Genomic DNA, 21,303 nt, shown 5'->3' with positions numbered 1-21,303 from the left:
CATCTATAGTTCCATGTACTTACAGCACAGTTGGTTACTTATTGAAGGACAGGGCATGCAGTAGTAGTTGTGCAGTTAAGTGAATCACATAGGTCACTAATAAATTTCGTATCTTGTCCACTGTATCACTCACTAGCTTGTGAAATTTTGGGCCAGTTGATGGTAATGATGTGCTTTATCATGAGAGGATACAGAATTACCTTGGAATAACGGAGCGAGACCATGGACTTCATCAGATAAGATAGGGAAGAGATGATATATACAGCCCTGCGCAGATACAAAATCTGTATCTGCATCCAATCTGCAAACATGATCTATGGATATAAAGCAGATAGCTGCAGATTTGCTGGGCTCTATTGACCCTTTTGAACTGAGGAGTATGCTGGATATAAAGCTCTCTCATTACCTCAGACTATCTGTTTCATGTAATAAATAAAATAATACACACAAATGCATATGCACAGTCTGTCTGTCTAGTTCCATGCCCTTTCCATATACATATGTTCATTGTGGTGAAAGGCACATCATACATATAGAATTTCCTTTATCACTGTCATCACTGAACTCATCATTCCTACTTCATTTGCTATATGTTAAAAAAGGTGAGGTGGATACATTAGACCAGAATAACAGCTCACCCTGTCCTGAACCAGTGGGATCTATGCTAGTGACTAGAGTTCAAGGGGAGAAATTGCATAACCAGTCTCTAATAAGGTATAAGTAACAGAATGTATTCAAATGAATGCTGCTAACAAATTTGCTGAAATGCTTTTCTTGTAATCCTGGAACAATTCATATGTGTAACTAACTTCTACCCCCGTATCTTTCCTAATTAAAGCCTGCTGTACTGAGAAGGATGTACAATTCTGTTGACTTTACTTTTTAACTGCATAAAGATGACGCTTTCCACAATGTATTTTTTTCCTGTGAAAATGGCAATTGTTCTTGTATTGGCAAGCACAACAAACATGTTATGTTTCATTATATTTGCTTGCTTATTCCTACCTGATTCTTTTATTATGAATACTTATACAAAAGAGAGATTTTTCAGCATAGAAAAGGGATGGAGGCTGGCAACCTTTGAAAGCGTTTTGGTGAAATTGACATAAAAAGGTGACAGCGTGCAGCAACAGGAAAGCATCATAACGTAACTGATTAAAATCAGGGTAGACACTATCTATCCTGACTGCCCTGAAGTGTAGCCACTGAAACAGAGTACTTGCGTTCAATGGTGGAATGTGAGTCATATACCATAATAATGCCTGATAAAGACTAACAGACACAATATTATTACTGCAGGTATTTTATAGGTACAGAAGTTTAAAAATACTGTTGATCAAATCTGGTTCAGTCCAGCACAAGAGGGAATAGAGGCACTTCCAGGTGCATTGTTTGCTACAGGAGTCATGTGTGCCTAGGAAGGATTCTGTTGGCAGGTGAAAGGGAGAACGTTAGAGTGCTCTACTATTCTTATTCAGGGACTTGATCCAAAGCCCAGTGAAGTAAGTAAGAATCCTTTCACTGATGACAATGGGATTTGGATCAGGTCCCTGAACAGAAGCAGTCTGCACTTCTGACTAGTTCTTCAGTCAGCTGCAAGTATGTACAGTGCTCTGAAAATTTAAGCTCTATATAAATGTGAAGTATCACATTATGTATTTCTTCGCTGAGGTGATAGGAATATTCCCCTAAACTATAGATTCTTTTGGGATGTGGTATGTGGGCCAAGTTAACCTGCCTTTTTCCTTGTGCTTTCTTGAGTGCTATGGTGAGATTCTGCCATCTATTGCACAGGGAGAGAGGCTCCCTCCTCCACTTCCTCTTGTGTGCCAGTGAAGTAAAGAGTAGGATTTAGCCCTGTATCAGAGCTCTGAGATGGAACCTATGAATTTACAATTTTTTTTGCAAGATTTAAAGGGAGTCATTATTCAATCTATACTGAAATTACTCAGAGTGATCATATGTCTAAGTGCTGAAAAGGGAATCCAATATGACAGGAGATATGTAAATATGAAATGACTATACAAAATTCACCATATACATTGATTACAAAAATTGATTTCAACTTGAGAGACTGACAAGTAACGCTAACCTTAATAAATAATTTTATTCAAGTTTGCATGTTATATGCTGTCCAGTAAAGCAAATGAAGATAGAATTCTCTATCCCATTGACTTAAAAGAGGAGTTTAGCTGAGTAAAGACTGAATAGGATTTGGCCCTAGATTTGCAAAAACTCCTGAAATACACATGCAACATACTAAGGTTATATTCTACAGTTACATCTTTTAGGAGTCTATACAGATACTATCTTCAACCTTTCTGGAACATTAGGTACATGAATGTTAGCAGCAAATGGGGCTGTACTGGCCAGAGCAATATTTTCTTTGTCTTACTGTTTGGTGCAATATTGCTACTACGTTCCCTACGGGCTAGTATATGCACAGGGTTTTTTTTAATACTGATTTAACTAAACTGGTTTAGAATCTGATGTAGTGGGACAAATTTGTAGACCAGATCTAACAAATATTTTTGGAGAAAAAATTGTTTTATTTTTAAAGTACAGGAACTAACTGCTGTGCTGTGCTTCCTGCTGTTTTTCTGCTTATTAGCTAACTTCCTTCTGTGGATGGTATAACCCAAACAAAGAAAGTATAAATAGCTAACAAGTTGTATAATATTTTCAGAAAAGAATTAACTATTCAAAATGTCAGGAACTCCATTTCATGTATCAGTAGCTTCTTGCTAACAACCTCCACTTTCCTCAGTAGATGTCACTAGATTCCAAGGTTTTTTCAAGATGAGGCTAGAGGGCACAGAAGAATGTTCACTAGAGCTGTGCAAAATTTTTCAGACACCTTTTTTTTGCTGCAAAAATGAAGTTTTGGGTCAAATTAAACATTTCATTAATCTGTTTTCAATTTGCCAATTTAGTAAAAAAAACAGCAACCAAAATCTAACATTTGTTCCTGTTTTTTTTCTTTTGTTTTGTTATCCTTGTTTATTCCCTGCCCCAGCCTGGAACCCCCTCCTGCACTCTGAACCCCTCATTTCTGGGCCCATCCCAGAGCCTGCAGCCCTCACTCTCTCCCGTACTTCAATCCCCTCCCCCAGTCTGGTGAAAGTGGGGGTGGGGGGAGAGAAAGCAAGCAACAGAGGGAGGGGGATGGAGTGAGCAAGGGTGGGCCTCAGTGCAGGGCAAGGGTGTTCAGGTTTTGTGTGATTAGAAAGTTGTCAACCTTATAGACTGCAGAGCAACCTTACAGCCCGAGCCCCTGCAATGCGCAGCACGCTGGCAGCGTATAAGTACTGTTTTAAAATGAAGGGTATGATACATTGCTTTGAAACAAAAACCACTCTCTATACCAAGGATCACTTTAGTCACTATGTCATTGGAATCAACTCTAGGGGAGAATGTGGCACCTATTTAACAGTCTGTGCCAATACTATACAACTGTTTAGGACAGGAAGTGAAGAAGGAAATAGCTAGTAGAAGCTGTGCTCTCACTGTGGGGGGATGGCTTACACCCACGTTTTTCAAACAGGGGGCCAGGACCCCTCAGGGATCATGAAGTTATTATGGGGGGGGGGGGCGTCACAAGTTGTCAGCCTCCACCCCAAACCCTGCTTTGCCTGCAGCATTTACAATGGTGTTAAATATATAAACACGTGTTTTTAATTTATAAGCGGCAGGTCACATTCAGAGGCTTGCTGTGGGAAGGGGTCACCACCAGTACAATAGTTTGAGAAACACTGGCCTAGGCCCATCAGGGGTCTGGGTGTCTCTGGCTGACTGGGATGCAGGGGACCTCTGACAGGCAGGCTTTGTCGCTGCCCTTCCAGGGCCCCTCTCCCGTTGCGGGTGATCCTGGAAGGCCGCAGGGGGGTTCGCCAATCCCTCCCTCTTTGTTCCGCCCGGAACGTTTTCGCGAGTGCACGGAGCCCCCCCTCCGGAACCCGGGGATGGCGCCGCAGCTCCCCGGGGGCGCATTAGCCAGCGGACTCGGTGTCACGAGACGCCAGCCCGTAGCGGAAGTAGGAAGTAATGGTAGCGAAGCTGCGAGCTGGGCCTTAGGGGCTGCTCTAGCGGCCGTAAGGAGCCGGGCCCGGAGCCCGACATGGCGGCGCGTGCGCGGCTCTGCTCGCTGCTCGGCTCGGTGCTGGCCCTGGCCGCGCTCGTGGGGCAGGTGACGGGGGTCAAGGTGAGCGGAGCGGGGGTTCCCCAGCCCGGCCGGTATCCCCCGCAGATGGTCCGCGGTTGCCGGCGGATTCCCCCGCGGAGCCGGGGCCAGCCTGGCCTCGTTGCTGGCATCAGAGCGACCCCGGCCCTGCCCGCGCCCGGCCAGAGTCCTGCCCCCTTATCCCGCTGACCCTCCTCAATAGACTCCCCCGCCCGCCTGGGGCTCTCAGACCTGCCCCTGCCCCTGCCCCAGTAGAGCCCTGTCCCGCGGTGTCTAGGGGCCCCGGGGAGGCGCGGACGGTGCGAGGTGGTGACGGGGGTGAAGCTCTCAGCCCGGTGCCGGCGCGGGGTTGATGCCTAGTTTAGGCTCTTGCTGCCTCGCAGGGCTGGAGACGGGCTCAGGGCGAAGAGGTGAGCCCTGCCCTGAAGAACTAGGCTCGGGCTTTCGAAAGCAGGGGCCGAAATACCCGCCTTGATGTTCAAGAGTTACTGGGCTCTCAGCCTTGTTGAAGATCGGGCCACTTATTTAGCAGACTAACTTTAGGCTCCTATTTTTTAAAATCAAGGCCTTGGCTTGTCATGCGAAGTAATTGGGGGCGGGGGGAACCAAAATCTTGAGTTAGAATGTTATTTGGGAAGGTGACATCTTACTTCAAATATGTAAAAATATATGCAGGGGGATGAGTTTATGGACACTTGGGGTTTATTGGATTGAATGTTTTAAGGCATCCATGAATAGGCATGGTTCACTCCATTGTTAATAAGTTTTGATATAAGAAACCAAATGAATCCTTTTTTCTTACTACCCCCCTCAAGATTCTTGATTTTTACATTTTGTGTGGATTTTCCTCAATCGCCCTTAAGGCCCAACTCTTTATTTGTGCCCTCTTATTATTGAACTACTCAATTTCTCATTGAAGTTTTTGGCACCCATCTCCTTCACTATCCCTCAGAAGTTTGCCTTAGTTTACCTAACCTATCAGTATCCCTCAGGTCCCGCATCATCCGAACTGTGTTTTTTGTATGGTTAAGTAGATAATGCACTAAAAAAACAGGATAAATTTGAAGCTTAATTTTTACTAAACCAACATAACTTGCTCAAGGGACTGAAGGGTGGGTCAGTGTGAAGAGAAGCTTTCTTTGGTAGAGGACCATCACCTACTAATTGATGTAAGAGAGGGATTTCAGTAATCCATGTTCTCTGGTTGGTAACTGAACATGTACATGCTTAGACAAACAGATACATGGGTCTCATTACCAGAGTAAGTGCTTATATTTGTTTTCCTAGTTGAAGGATCTTGGCTAAGCCTGAACTAGGCTATGAGGAATTTGTTGTGCACACCATATCGGATTTAGGAAGCAGCTTTAGCTTATTCAGCCCCAAGAAATTTAAACTTGTGGTCTTTCAGCTGGTAGACAAGCTGATTCTTCATTACTGTCTGTATACAAGGTTGGTAAAATGATGAATGATTTTAGCTTTTTAAATGAAGCTCTCTATAGTCTGGTTTACTGACAAGAAAAATGTTAGACATGAATAATAGACTAATATCTGCATTTTGTTTATTCTTGTTTACCAGTTGTAAAATTTAAGCTTGTGTTAATCTTGCAAGTAAATATTGTATTTAGTAAATTACTTGGTTCTGACATTCTGTATTGAGGCGCTGTCAAAGTGAATCTGTCAAAAATAAGAGGACAAGTGGTTGACACTCATCAAAGAGCCCATTTCTTGAGACAAGGCTTCTGTATTGTGTGTATAGTCAGAATATTTATTGATGCCCAGTTGTATAAAGGTATATGTAGGGACTGTCACATGTACATCTTATTTCAATATTTGTTTGAATCTTGGTGAACTAGTTTTGTGCAATATTCTAAGTGTAAGTTTTGTAGTCCTCTCTAAGGCTCTATTGTGATCTCTTCCAGCTTGTGCTCTTTCATTGATCTAGATTGTCTTGATTTTTTTATCTCATTTATGTTTCTTTAGGTGTTCCACTGTTGTCATAAATGTTCACCTACAACAAGATACTAGTCATCAATCTCTTTGCCCTTTTTATCTAGCTGTGAATACTCTTTTCATGAGCTAATTGCCAGCTAAGGGCTCCCATTTTATCCAGATATCTTATATCTCCTTTTTAGTATTAGTTACCCATCCAACTGCCATGTAACAAGATGTAAATATGTGACATTACTTGTTGTCTTCTGCAGGTAGCTGGTGTGCAGTGTGAACAAGATTGGCTATAACATCCTTTATGCCTTCCTAATCAATCAAACTACATTCACGTACCATTACTCTGAGCTCATTGACCAAACCAGGATTTTATTCAGTGTACATGTTTATTGTCAATTCTTTTTTAGCTAGTAGTCTCTTCTGCAGTACTTTGTTGAAATTCAAGTCAGCTTTCAAGCAGGCTGCCCGTTTTTGTTTTTACTGGCTTCCTGTCCCTTTCCCAAATAAATTCATCTGATTTGTGTCTAACCATGCCATCATTTATAAATCCATGCTGACCATCTCTGACCCATTCAGAAATCTGTCATGTATGGACTTGAGGAAAGGGAATGAATTTCTCCTTCCTATGTATGTTTGCAAATGGGAAGTAAGTTATTGGAGGCTTTTTGCTGCCAGTCCAATAATAACCTAAAATATGAAAACCTCAGTTACAACTTCTCCATACCATAATAAGCTGTTAATTTTACTCTTGTGTTTCCTTGTGTTTTATTACTATTTTCTCCCATTTTGTTTGTTTTTTCCAAGCATTCTGTCCTCATTTTCCAGTTTTCCCTTTCTTTATTTGGGGACTGGGATGTTTTCTAGGATTCCCCTTTTCCACCTTCCACTTTGACCTCTCTGTTACTGTCACCCTCATCCACGTAAAACAAGGGCACTCTGCGTTCTGGTGATCCTTCTAACAATTTCCCTTACAAGCCTTTCTCTTTCAAGTAAGAATAATAGTCAATGAAGAAAGATTTGTCCACAAGGGTCTCTCTTTACCCAGTCTTCGTTCAAGATGAGTAGTATTTCCTCCCTCATTCTTCTTAAACTGTTCTCTAGCTACACATCTGTATCTTCATTATACAGCTACCATCAGAAATTGATTAATTCAGGTACACCTCGTTAAGTAACCCTTGAAATCCTATTGTAGAAAATAAAGTATATTTTGCAAATTCTGTTTTTCCAAAGCAAAATAGGGAAGGCAAGCTACTGTTGCAGTGCAAAGTAATACAATTGCTTTTGGAATCGGTCCATTTTCTAGAAATTGGCTTCTGTTGTCAAAACTGCTAATAGTTCTTACATTTAAGAAAAATTGGTGATTAAGACAGGTTGCAATGGACACTTGTTTGTAGTATAGGACACCTCTACCCTGATATAACGTGACCTGATATAACACGAATTTGAATATACCGCAGTAAAGCAGTGCTCCAGAGGGGCAGGGCTGCGCACTCCAGCGGACCAAAGCAAGTTCGATATAACGTGGTTTCACCTATAATGCAGTAAGATTTTTTTGGCTCCTGAGAACAGCGTTATATGGGGTAGAGATGTATATAATATGTATTGCATCAACTATATGTCTTTTATAGAAGACTTTTTCATGGTTAATAACAATTTGTTCTAAGCATGTGTTTTCTTTACAGAATTTTGAGGATGTCCGATGTAAATGCATATGTCCTCCTTACAAAGATCAACCTGGCCATATTTTCAACAAAAATGTTTCACAGAAAGACTGGTGAGTTTATGGAGTTCAGAAATTAGAAGGTGCATTCTCATTAGGGTTATATTGCACTTCAGTGGGTCATCCTTCATTAATGATTATATAGGGGATAGTTATTTCTTTTGTTGTGGCATGGAGAGAAATTTAGAAATTTTATCCCCATTATTAGTAGTTGATGCTCTTCCTCTTCAGAGTGTTCACCTCAAATTCTTTCTTCCTACTCTGTTTTTCTTTTTTGGAAGGGGGCATAATTTAATTTGGCTTCTTGGAATTGTTTTTAGAATGTGGAGAAAAAGCATGGTCATAGGATTGGGAGTTGGGAGATTGGCTTTCTGTTCTATTCTGAATTTGTTGAGTCACCTGGGCTCTACATTCCTGAACTTTCTCATATGAGCAGTGGAGGAAAAGTAAAACCAAGTCTTTTGAGGCCTAATTCATTTCTGTAAAGTGCTTTGTAATCTGTGGATGGACTATCCTGTAGAAGTGCAAAGTATTCATTAGTGACATATTGGCCTTACCTTTTATCTATGTTTAAGAGACCTAGAAACCTCTGAACATGATAGGAAGCCCCAAATTAATAGCTCAATCCTGCAAATGCTTTCACATCTTAGGTTCCTTTGATTTCAAAAGAACTTCGATCATCGGAGCAGAGTTATTAATGTACTTGTCTGCAGGATTGGAGTTTAATTTATTAAATCACTCACTCTCATTGGACGAACAAAAATGGATTTGGTAGAACCTACATATTGTAGATTTGAAGCTAAATTAATGTCATGAACATTATTTGAGTATGAAGTGTTTTGTCTAGGTAAGACCATTATTTTATTTCAAATTATTAAATTGGTCATAGAAGTAGAAATAATGTCATGGTGCAGTGATGAAACAGATTGAGATTATCTCAATTGCAGCACGCTTACAAAACTGTTTGCTACAAGCACTGGTGCTAATTTTTGTACTGCCCATTATTTCACTTCTCTGTAACTAAAAATTACTTTCTCAGTGGCTTGCTTAATCTAGGATCTAGCAGAAGCCTGCTGCTCCTATTTCATTAGGTAGACATTTTCCCTGAATTCAGCTGGAGCAGAGTTGAACCTAAGGTTTCTTAGGATTGTCATTAACTGAAGGAAAAATCAGTTTTGAGGACTTGAACAATAAATTGTATGTAGAGAAAAACTGGTATATAAAGGGTCTTGAATAACCTACTCTCCTGCTTTTAAATGTTCTCTTGTAATCATGCTTGAGATGGACCATTTGAGTAGAGTTTATGGATTTGTGGGCTTCTTTTGAAATCTCTTGATGCTATTTCAAATTCCTGATTTACTTTTTCAGAGGAGTATGATTGTTGGAGAGTGCATTCATGTGTAATAAAGCTGGGACTTTAGTGCTGTACAGCTGGCATCTTCTCCATCTGCATGAGTTAGTTTTCTTGCTGAATAGGACAGTGATATATACTACATTCGCTTGATATTTAGCTCAGTTAGTTACATCATACTAAAGAACCAGGTCAATTTTTAATTTGCCTGTATAAGTTTATCAAGGTTTTTTCCCGCACTTTGAACTTTAGAGTACAAGAAGTGGAGACCCGCATGAACACTTCTAAGCTTAATTACCTGCTTAGGTACACTGCCACCAGCCAGAATTTAGTGTCTGGCACACTTTCTGTTCCCCCAAAACCTTCCCTGGGGAACCCAGACCCAAACCCCTTGGCTCTTAAAACAAGGAGAAATTAACCATCCCCCTCCTTTTCCCCCCAGACTTTCCCGTCCCTGGGTTGCCTTGAGAGGCTTCACACCGATCCAAACTCCTTGGATCTTAAAACAAGGAGGAATTAACCATCCCCCCTCCTTTCCCCCCACCAATCCCTGGTGAGTTCAGACTCAATCCCTTGGATTTTAAAACAAGGAAAAATCAATCAGGTTCTTAAAAAGAAAGCTTTTAATTAAAGAAAGAAAAAAAGTAAAAGTTATCTCTGTAAAATCAGGATGGAAAATGCTTTACTGGGTACTCAGATTCATACAGACTAGAGGGACACCCCCCCAGCCTTAGGTTCAAAGTTACAGCAAACAGAGGTAAAAATCCTTCCAGCAAAAATATACATTTACAAGTTGAGAAAATAAACATAAGACTAATCCGCCTTGCCTGGCTACTACTTACAATTTTGAAACATGAAAGACTGATTCAGAAAGATTTGGAGAACCTGGAATGATGTCCCATCCCTCTCAGTCCTGAAAGCGAACAACGAACAAAACAAACAGCACAAACAAAGACTTCCCTCCACCAAGATTTGAAAGTATCTTGTCCCCCTATTGGTCCTCTGGTCAGGTGTCAGCCAGGTTTACTGAGCTTCTTAACCCTTTACAGGTAAAAAAGACATTAACCCTTAACCATCTGTTTATGACAAAGTTATTCACCATATAGTGTCCGCTTACAATTGGATTATCCAGACATTAAGTTAGATTTTATATGCAGTGTGGTCCCTGTAATGTGATGATAATGAACTTACCATTAGGGAGTCTTATCAGAGCTTTTATTCACACTATTTTTCCAGGTTCAGACTTTAGACATGATCCTGCAAAGTGCTGATGTCATTATGAGTTGAGGATATCTTCACCTCACCAAAAGTGCTCACTGCTTTGAGGGGTCAGGCCCACAACTACTGTAGACCGTTAAGACCTGATGACTAATGAACTAGGCTGGCATAAGGGATGTTTTAATCTAATAATTGAATACACTGTGCTCTTGGATATCAGTAAAACATTAACCCTTTTGAGGGAAGTATGTTTGAACGGGTTTTCGTGCCCAAGAGACTGACCAAAGTGGTATAGCATGGGCTGGCAGTTAGAGGGGAGACGGAGATGAGACCTGTAATACTCTTCTGGCCTAATGAGTAAGGCTACGATTTTTTCACAGAGGCCGCGGAAGTCACAGAATCTGTGACTTCCAGCGACCTCCATGACTTCAGCGCCAGCAGCCAGGAGCTGCACATTCCCCCTGCTGCCCAGGGATTGGTCACATAGATCTCTAGCATTTTAATCTGGCCCACCACTGTGCTAAATCTTAACTGAGCTGTCCTTGTAAACAGATATTTTAAAGTTTGATAACCTGCCATTGACTTGTCCTATTGCTGTGAGTTATGGGCACAAAGGCAGAAGATGGTTCCAGCACTAAATAAGTGTTATGCACCAAAAAAGAGTCTGGGATGAGAATTCTGGGCAAGCAAAGAGTGACTAAATGAAAGGCCTGGAATTACACAATGCATTGGCAGAGAGCAGTTGTCTTGGTACAGTTGGCATCCAGTGCTGTAATTTATAATGACTGGATTATATGCCAAAAGTTTGGTCACCGCAAAGATCTTGCCTTATGTTTTGTTCAGTTTTTAACCAAATAATGCGTGGGGTTAACGCTTCACTTGTCATTCTACTGAATATGTTCCTAAATGTTCAGCTTTATGTCAGTTTAAATAAAAGGCCAACTTTATTCTTTCTCTGATGCATGTGTGTAACTCACATTGGCAAAAGTGGGAGTTCTGCTCACATATCAAAAAGAGACTAAACTCTGTTTTTCTTCAGACAACATCTTTTTGCACTACTTAGTTCTAAACTTTTCTAAATAGTGCCAAAAATGTGTTGGGTGCTTTACAGATCAGTAAGAAGATATGGTCTCTGCTCAAAATGGGGCTTAAATCTGAATAGATGACATAGATGGGTAAAGAAATTTAAAAAAAATCTCTATTTGATGAACACGAGGAAGGGAGAAATGGACAGTAGTTGGTAGTCACACCTACCTTGCCATGATGTCTGTCAAAGTACACCTTGTCTGTCCCTTAAGTTCTGAGATTGCTTTTGTAAGAAAGAAAAAGTAAATTCAACCCTTATAATTTCCTTCTTTGATTCTGTTGAGTGTTGAATACCCTGCTCTTGAACTTTCCTTGTGTATTGTTTAAGGCTAAAAATCAGTGAAGCAAATGTCCTGTGCTCCATTCTTGTTTTTGAGATGTGGAGAAAACTAATGGAAATGCTAACCTATGCAGGAAGTGAGGTCTGTTGCACTATTAACTGTGGCATGTTAATGTCTATTTCTCAATGTTTGAATAGACCAGTGTCCAACCATATTACACAGGAGGGCCACATAAACCTAAGCACAACCTTGTGTGGGTCAGATAGATTCTACATATTTTAATAAGATTGAAAGTCACCTGTATTTAATTATATTTTAAGTTCATATGTATTTAGATAGGTTGTTTCTATGTACAGTCTTGTCTATTTACAAACTTGTGTAGACTAAGGTAATGTAAACATGACGACAACAACGCTAATGAATGGAACATTAGTATATTGTATTGAAGCAGGCTGTGAGCCTTATGAAGTGCTCTAGTGGGCAGTAGATTGGGCACCCTTGGAATAGACTGACTATATTAGTTTCAATAAAACTTTCTAGCTGGCTAACTAAGCTTGAGCAGCTAAGTCACTATGTAATTTATCTCATTTAAGTAAATTCATTGTTGAAAAGTTAAAATCTGAAAAAGTTAAATCTTGAACTTTTCTAGGTAGTAATTTCTAACTCTTAATCAAAGATTAGTTTCTCTTGCCCCTTGCTGTGGAATCGGCATGCATTCAGAGCAGAGAGAACTGCCTAAGTAGTGGAGTAAAATCAACCAAACTGACTCTTAGTTATTTTTCTTTCTCCAGTGATTGTCTTCATGTGGTTGAGTCTATGCCTGTCTCTGGACCTGATGTGGAGGCATACTGCTTACGTTGTGAATGCAAATACGAAGAGAGAAGCTCTGTCACAATTAAAGTAAACATGTCATTCCACTGCTGTATATTAAACATTTCAGCCAGCTAATAAATGCACTACCTTTTATAAGTGTATCCTTAAAAACAAAGCATTCTGAGTGCTCGAAAGGCATTATAATAATTAAACTACATAATCTCACTTAAACTCAGAATAGCAGTAGCACTAATAGTTAAGGCTGAATCATCAGGCTCAAAGGGACACTAAGTACCTTAATCTCAAAATTTGCCATCCCTGACATTTGCTAAGTGGGATTCATGTTTTTCTAAGAATTCTGGATATTTATCATCAGTTTATGGTTTAGTATCTTTCTCACCCTTTCCCCCACCTTCCCCCCTGTCCCTTGTTACAAAGATGCATATTTTGCTAGCTTGGCAGACACAGTTGGCTTACTATTCTCAGCTCATGATGATGCTGTGTCCACAAAAACCAAATCAGCCATGTTAGCTTTAATGAGTGAATTTGATAAAAATGAGTTCAAATTTGGGCAGACAACCAACCTTTGGGACATCCTCCAACCAGATCTCTGTCTGCCGTCTTTGTCCCTTCATTGCTCTGCCGCTCCTGTACCTCGCCTGTACCATCTTGGGAGATCAGCTTGTGGAGAAAGTTTTAAAGTGGATTTTGAAGCATAGATTTTGAATGTTATGCATTGAAACGAAGTCCCTACCCCCGTTGACATTATCCAGTTGATAATCACTGTGGGTTTCTTGTCCAAACCTAAGACAACTGAATGGAGACAAACAAGCTTGACTGCAAAGGGAACTCCCTGAAGCACCAGCCCACAACCGAAATGGCATGTTAGTCTTATTATTGGGGATTTTTCTCCCCAGTCTTTTGCAGAGAAGGAGTTTGAGGTCTCAAGTAAGACTAATTAAGAGGAAATTTTGTCTTAAACTGTGAACTTCCTTTTTCTTTATCATTCACTCCAAACACATTAATATTATTTGGATCTGTGTGTCTGTGGCTTAATTTCTTGAGGTTGTTTGTTTAATTTAGAGACATTGTCAAGGTTAATGGACATACAGCAGACCTACTGACTGATTTACAGGCGTTTTGTGTGTCATCTTGTTCCTTTGCTCTGGCTGTCTGCCCTGTTCTTGAGAGTATTATGTGGAGTAAGTTCTCAGCAATAGTGAAATTTGTGCTTATGTTTTACTGCATGCAGGTTACAGTCATAATCTATTTATCCATCTTGGGCCTCCTTCTGCTGTACATGGTGTACCTTACATTGGCAGAACCTATACTGAAGAGACGTCTCTTTGGACATTCACAGCTAATTCAAAGAGATGAAGACATTGGGGTAAGTTCAATTGAATGAATGCAATTGAATGCTTCCTTATGAAGGTTTTTCAATGGTGAAATAGCCCTCTTTCTCGAGGCACTGGTGGTAATCTTCACTGTTTGTAGAAAGTTGTGTGGTCTCTCCAAGACCATTCCTTCACTTCCAGTATGTCCACCCTATAAAACAGGTGGATAGCGAGTTCAGGAGCCAAGGATTACTCTTTTCTCCCCCCAAAACTAGATTATGGAGTAGTCCCCCTTTTCAGAGCAGTCTAGGGAGGGAAAGAATAGGAAGTAAAAGTTTCCTTACAGGGTTAAATGCTGCATTCTACCTCATAAGGGTTGCTGTATTTTAGGTGGATTAGTGCAACGGTAAGGGAAAAATCCAAATAACAGATATATGAAGAGGTGTAGTCCTCCCTTGCTACTTCAACTTATGTTGGTTAAGACTATTAAAAAAAAAAAATCCAGCAGTGAAATATTGTCATGAGGGGACATTTTATTTCAGTTAAGTCTTATTCTTATAATTAGTTTCCTGCACGTGATGAGAATAGGTTCCCTAAGATCCAGAACAAACTGATTCAAGAGGTCTACTTGCACTATGGAAATGGACCGTTGGTAAGTAGTATGATGGCCCATGTTTGGCCCAGTTTGTTTATTGTTAATGTAGACAAGACAAAATTGTCTTCAGCACCATAGTGGGAAGGGTATTTAAGACCTGAAACATGGTGCTGAAAATAATGGGGGATTTTGTCCTCGCTACATTAGCAAATAAACAGTTGATATCAGTTGAGTGGGGTGAGGGAGGACTATGTTACAGACAGCCATTGCTGACTTGGGTCATTTTTTATGTTGTAGAGAGACTTACAGAATACACCTCTACCTCAATATAATGCTGTCCTTGGGAGCCAAAAAATCTTACTGCGTTATAGGTGAAACCGCATTATATCAAACTTGTTTTGATCCGCCGGAGTGCGCAGCCTCCCCCCAGCACTGCTTTACTGCGTTATATCCGAATTCACATTATATTGGATCGCATTATATTTAGGGTAGAGGTGTATCTATTAAAATAGAGAGATGATAATGCATTACAACTAATCAGCTTTATAAAGCTGATGGTCTGTTGATTGCTACGTAGAGATATCTGAACAAAATAATGTAGATATGCTCGTCTAGGGTGATGTTGCTGTGAAGCCATTATAGTCACCTGTTACCTTGACTGACTTATTACATTGATAGCGAAGCACTTCACAAAAGTATAAGCCAAACTCTCTCCGGGGAAGTTTGCTGAAACGATTTGAAAAATCAAGAACTATGTTTGCAGTCTAAGAGGTATTAAGTACGTAAGTTTCCTAATCCATGCTTACACGTAACTGCTAAATATACAAAACAGTTTATCAAGTCTAGAAAATACACTGGTGTATTTACCATATTGTATAACCAAGCAACATTAGCAGTAGAGTTAAAGCGCATTTTGAGCATAGTGTAACTTTAGTAGACCTTAAAGGAGGAAAAAAAACATAAACAAGTGGATTTGTTTGTTTTATGTGAGTTTGCCAGCAGCTGTGACCACTTAATGTCCAGTTTAGTGTGGTGGTGGTGATGTGTTTTTTGTTTAGTTTTCTTTTTTAAAAGAAACTAGGGAACAGAATAAAGAGATTAAAAGTGCTTGTTATGCCATTAAAACATGACCCTTAAGAATATTGTCATTATTGCTTCAAAGTAAATAGTAAGTGAACAATGCAGCAACACTAAAAGGTGTCACACCATCTTAGGGAACTCATAGCCGTTTTGTTTACTGTGAAACAAAATGACGATATCTTTATTTACAAAGTCTATTTTAAAACCCAATAGTATTGTGTGGCTGTCACTTTAATAGCTTTAAATCCAAACTTGGACAGTAGTCAAACCCTAATGGATCAGACTTGGTTTATGTTCATGCTCTGTATTTTTATTTCCATAGTGTGTTTAAAAACTTGCTTCCATCATATTTAGTATGGTGATTTGAACACTTTTTAATATGGAAAGAATTATTGCCATCCTGTGTAAACCGAGAAGTAGATCGCTTAGAATTCTGTCATCTTAGCTTACTACCAATGGCCATCAGCCATCTTGATGAAAAGTAATCTTATTCTTAAAAGATGTAAACAATTATAAATATTTCCCTTCTGGAAATATAACTACAATATCCAACATTAAACACTTACAGTCACCTGATACTTAATCATGAAAACAATTAAATACTTCACAAGTCATATTAAAATCTTTAAAGTATTTTCTCTAAATCATAAGGGAATCTGTAAGAAGGTTGGAGCTGATCCTAAGACCGGAAGGGACCATTGTGATCATCTTGTTTGACATTCTGTGCACAAGAATGTCTTGCTGTGAGTTTGGATGGTCATTATGTGTGATGTAGCAGTGTAAATTTTAACGCAAGGCAGTAAAAACACACATCACACGAACACATTTATACATCTGTCCCTATGTTTTCCCTTTCTTTTTGAAGCAACATTTAATATGAAAAAATCCTAATATGAGCCTTGTGGCATACCTAATTGTTGCATAAAACTGACTGGTAACTTATGCCATGATTTATGAAAGTATGAAACTTTCACAACTGTATATGTGGGGTTTCAAATATGCCTGACTACCTAGGTTAACTACTAAAGCTATTTAGTATTTGTTTACTGCAGTTTGACTGTTCTAATGTAATGGAGAATTTAAGGCCCTGATTCTGCATGGCCCTTTATGTGGTCAGACTCCATTGAAGTCAGCAGAGTTTTGGATGGATCAAGGAGTCCATCTATGCAGACATCATGGCAAGTCTGGGGTAGAAAAGAATATTTTCTTTAAGGGAGGGATTTTCAGAAGTGCTCAGCATAAATCTACGTCTGCTCCCATTAAAGTCAGTGGTAAGAGTTAAGGCACCACTGAGCGCCTTTGCAACTAGCACTCTGAAACAGGATCATATTTCAGGAGTTTTAAAAATGCAAAATTGGCCACAGGCAATAAGACGTTTTCTGCACTATAATTCCTGTAGACAACACCTCTCTCTCTAAGATCTGTAACCTGGGTGTCATCTTCAGCTAGGTCCCAATCAAGATTTATGTCAGAATCTTGCTGATTCTTCCTGATTAACATCTCTAAAATCTGGCTTACTTCTCCATCCACATAGCTAAAACTCTTGTCCAAGCTTTCATCTCCCATCTTGACTACTGTAATGTCATCTTCTTTGGCCTTGACAAATGGTCCTGCTTATGTCCATTCAGAATGCTGCCAAGATAATTTTCCTCATTCCTAGCTTTGACCACGTTGCCCCTTTCTTCTCATCCCTCCACTGACTCCCCCTTCTCTGTCACATCAAACATAAACTACTTGGCTTAACTTTCAAGGCCCTTTGCAGCCTATCCTCCACTATACCTATCATCTCCTCTCTATCGAGTGTCAGCTCCTGCCTTCAGTTGGTCAGTCTTCATCTCCATCTTGCTAAACTTTCAAACAAGCACCTTTGTGCTTTCTCCCCTGCTGCCCCTCCTGGATGGGAGGTGCTCCCAGGGAATGTATACAAAGCCACCTCCACTGTCCTCCTTTGAATTCCTCCATAAAACTCTGCTATGTTTACAAAAAAGTTAAGTTAGCCAGCTGCTGTGGTGAGACCCTCTATCATATCTAACCAGTATTTTCTAATTTTCCTTGTGCTCCCACACTGGTTCATCTGTATCCACCTATTGTCTCTTGTCTAATACTTAAACTCTTTGGGGAAGGGAATGTCTTTTTGGTCTGTGTTTTGTACAGTGCCTAGCACAATGGTGTCTTGGTCTATGAGATGCTACCTCAGTATAAATAATCCATTTCAGGGTGAGGTGTATTGCTGATCACTGAGTTGCTGTACTCAACATCATGTCACAAATAAAATAACCACTTCTGAAAACTTTTTTTGCAATAAAACAAGGCAAGGTATAGAAATACACAAGCTTCAAAACTGAGTCTCCTTTGCTGTGTTAGCACAATGCATAGTTTATAATGGTGGTTTTTCATTTGAAACGCATCATATCCATGACCTTTTCCAATGTAGTTTTTAAAACATAATTTTCTTTGTCCAAAACATTTTGGGAGCCAAATAAAAGGTTCTGTACCAAATGTCTTTGTTTATGACTTGGGATTTTTTTCCAGTAAATAAATCCAGCTTTGCAGATACTGTTAGAAAAGGGACAGCGTAAATGCTAAACAAACACTCAGTTGCTCAGCTCTTTGTCACTTAAACAGCTGTATTTACATGTAGCAGTGGGTTTGGTTTAGTGACAGTAAACATCAGTGTTTTGGTATTTATAGAGCATCTTTGTGTGACTATCCAAAATTACTTTATGGTAACAGGTTAAAATCTGGTAGTGAGCTGGCTAAGCAAAGACCCGGGCTCCTCAGTTCAATTTTAAATTGAAGTACCAGCATGAAAACAAATGGGAGCGTCCGAGTGCCTTGGTCAACAATTTCGGGCTTCATGTTCAAACAGGTGCTAATGTATGTAAAGCTGCGTGCATGTTACTTTTGAGTATGTGGTAGTGGTGGTGCTCTTGCCTACAAAGTCAGCATGGGCCTGCTCCCATTGAATTCAGTGGCTAAATTCCCATTGACTTCACTGGTGTAGGATCAGATTCCATATGACCATTACTTATTACTTTGAGAGACTGACCATATGAAATGTACTGTGGAACATAACACTGAATGGATTTATATAGGAAATCCACAAATTATTTTCTATAAAATGTTGAAATATACAGTCTATATCCAGTTAAAGCTTGTTTTGCACACAAAGCTGCCTGGCAAGCTTGCATAACTTTATTTTATCCAGACAATATTGTAATTAACAGTAGTTATGCAGTGAAACTGCTGAACTATAAATATTACTTTCTGCAATTGCAGGATCACCAACCTTTTGCAAATGCTCACGATGTGCTGGCTCGTTCCCGGAGTCGTGCCAATGTGTTGAACAAAGTGGAGTATGCCCAGCAACGTTGGAAGCTACAGGTCCAAGAGCAACGCAAATCTGTCTTTGACCGTCATGTTGTGCTCAGTTAATTGATGTCTAATTCAGTGATGACCAGAAGAAAGTAAAAAGGACTAAAGGAAAGAGCTGACTTATGTCTTCCTGATTCTACCACTTTTGAATGGTTTGTTATTGGCAGCAAAAAAGTGTTAACTTTGTAAGAATGTTCTGGAGTGGAAACTATCAAAAATAAACAACAAAGTTAATTAGCCAAAAGCTGATAATTATTTACATTTTTTTAAATGGCATTTACTAATAAAACTAAACAAACAACTTGCTTTAAGGTATCTTTGGATGTAACTGTGGTACCTTATTTATTATGACTAAGATGTTTTTAAATGTAACTTACATGGTTTAAAAAGCACCCGACAGCATACTCTGTAACAAAAGATCAGTTACAACACACTAATCACTTTACTCAGTGAACTTTTGTAAATATACTCCTTTTTTCTCCTCACTGTTTATTGCTGTGTACTGGAAGTCTAAATCTTGCAGTGTAGTTTTCCTATCTGACAATGGCAAGTTGTGTTCATCATTTGGTTTCTTGCACTGTTACTTTGAAGATGTTTGTATAGCAGCTGACCGTTGCAAACTTAAGGCAAAACTTAAATGGACAATGACTGATGATAAGCTGCACACTTAAGGTCCTATGATGTAGATAAACTAATGCAGTGCATATTAAGACAGTGCTTTACTGTTTTGCTTTGATCACTTAGTATATTGTATGTGCTACCTACAGATCTCTTCCCTGTCTCTTCATGGATAAAGTCTCAGGAGTTAGTGTATGATAAAGTATATATTTAAACTCTCTTTTTGTCTGGGTTGATGGTATAAGGCATATACTCTCCAGCATCTTCTGTCATCTTGGGAGTTAGGTGTATTTTTTAACTGTGATGCTGTACTCATCCCTCTGAGGTACACAGCTACTGAATAACTAACTTTCATATATCCTCTTTGGAATGGAACAATTAAAGATGATCATGATTTTTGAAAAATGTATTTGCAGTATCTATATGTCGTCATCATTTCTCTCCCTCATCACACTGCATGTAAATTTCATCTTTAAAATTTTGCCAAATGTGCCTAAGATTACAAATGATGTGCATTGTTTGTAAATGTTCAATGCTTGGGTGACTGAAAGAATGCCTCAGAAAACTAACCTCTGATTCAAATCCAGGTCAGGGCAGTAGTGGCTGCAAGTTACCACCCATCGGAGGGCTCTGTGCTGTGTAAAATGAGCTGGTCTCAGTCCAATTTCTGGTGAAAATTCACATAAAATCACCAGTTATTACTGCCTGGCACTCTTCTTGGCATTTTAAACAGCAAGGTGGAGGACTAAATGGGCATAGAAACTCAAACTGGCTGTTCCACCTAGAGCTAGTCCATCCATATTAGCATTTGAGACACTAACAGGGCCATATAAAGACACTTCCACTGTCTTTACCCTTCACCGATAAACAGAGCACTGCAGTCTTTTGTTATTTCAGCACCTTTCATGAGGAATAACTTCACAAAAGCAGAAACTCTTCAATACTAGCAAAATCATAATGGGTATTTTAAAAAAAAAACAAAAACCCAAATACGAGCAACATGTTGTAGCCACTAACCAATGAAAGGTTAACACCAGTGGCCTGACAGTACAAGTAATCAAAGGGCTAGTCTACACTGGGGGGAGGGGAGGTCAATGTAAGATACATCGACTTCAGCTACGCTATTCTTGTAGCTGAAGTTGCGTATCTTATTTTGACTTACCTCCCGACTTCATGGCACGGGATCGACGGCCACAGCTCCCCCATCGAGTCTGCTTCCACCTCTCACCCTGGTGGAGTTCCAAAGTCAACGGGAAGCGCAGCGGGGATCGATTTATCGCATCTAGACGAGATGCGATAAATCGATCCCTGATAGATCGATCACTACCTACCAATCCGGTGGGTAGTGTGGACATACCCAAAGTTCAGGAACTAATGTTTCTGCCCCCCACACATTATCCAAACTGGTGACAATGATGCACTTGACATCCATAGAGGAGAAACAATTGCAGTTCCTTGTTGCAAGGGTGCCTATTGCCTACCACTTCAGGTGCAGAAGCACTGCTCCTTGCTTGCCTGCCTGCCTGCCTTCCCTCACAAGCCATCAACAGGTGAAGTGAATTTTTAGGGAGATAAATGGAGGTCCCTACTGTGAAGGCGTGAGGATATTTTGAATCCCAAAGACTAATCTTTGTTCAGACGCAAAGACCGCTTCAAGCAGACTCGATTCTCTTAAGGCTTGAATGGGCCTTACCAGGAAAGAAGAGTG

At 39.9% G+C, this 21,303-nt stretch overlaps 1 protein-coding gene across 1 annotated transcript; it reads left to right on the top strand.

Annotated features, from left to right (window-relative positions):
• Positions 1-4,004: 4,004 nt before the first annotated feature.
• Positions 4,005-19,810, top strand: TMEM9B (TMEM9 domain family member B). The gene is made up of 5 exons (XM_032796789.2): positions 4,005-4,201; positions 7,807-7,898; positions 12,572-12,680; positions 13,846-13,980; positions 18,882-19,810. Exons 1-5 carry the CDS (start codon positions 4,118-4,120, stop codon positions 19,035-19,037), a joined length of 576 nt encoding a protein of 191 aa, XP_032652680.1. The 5' UTR covers positions 4,005-4,117; the 3' UTR covers positions 19,038-19,810.
• Positions 19,811-21,303: the final 1,493 nt, after the last annotated feature.

Source organism: Chelonoidis abingdonii, chromosome 4 (assembly GCF_003597395.2).
Source record: "Chelonoidis abingdonii isolate Lonesome George chromosome 4, CheloAbing_2.0, whole genome shotgun sequence".
In the NCBI taxonomy this organism is placed as follows: Eukaryota; Metazoa; Chordata; order Testudines; family Testudinidae; genus Chelonoidis; species Chelonoidis abingdonii.
The sequence above is the reverse complement of the archived record's forward strand: the minus strand, read 5'-3'. Positions and strand labels throughout refer to the sequence as shown.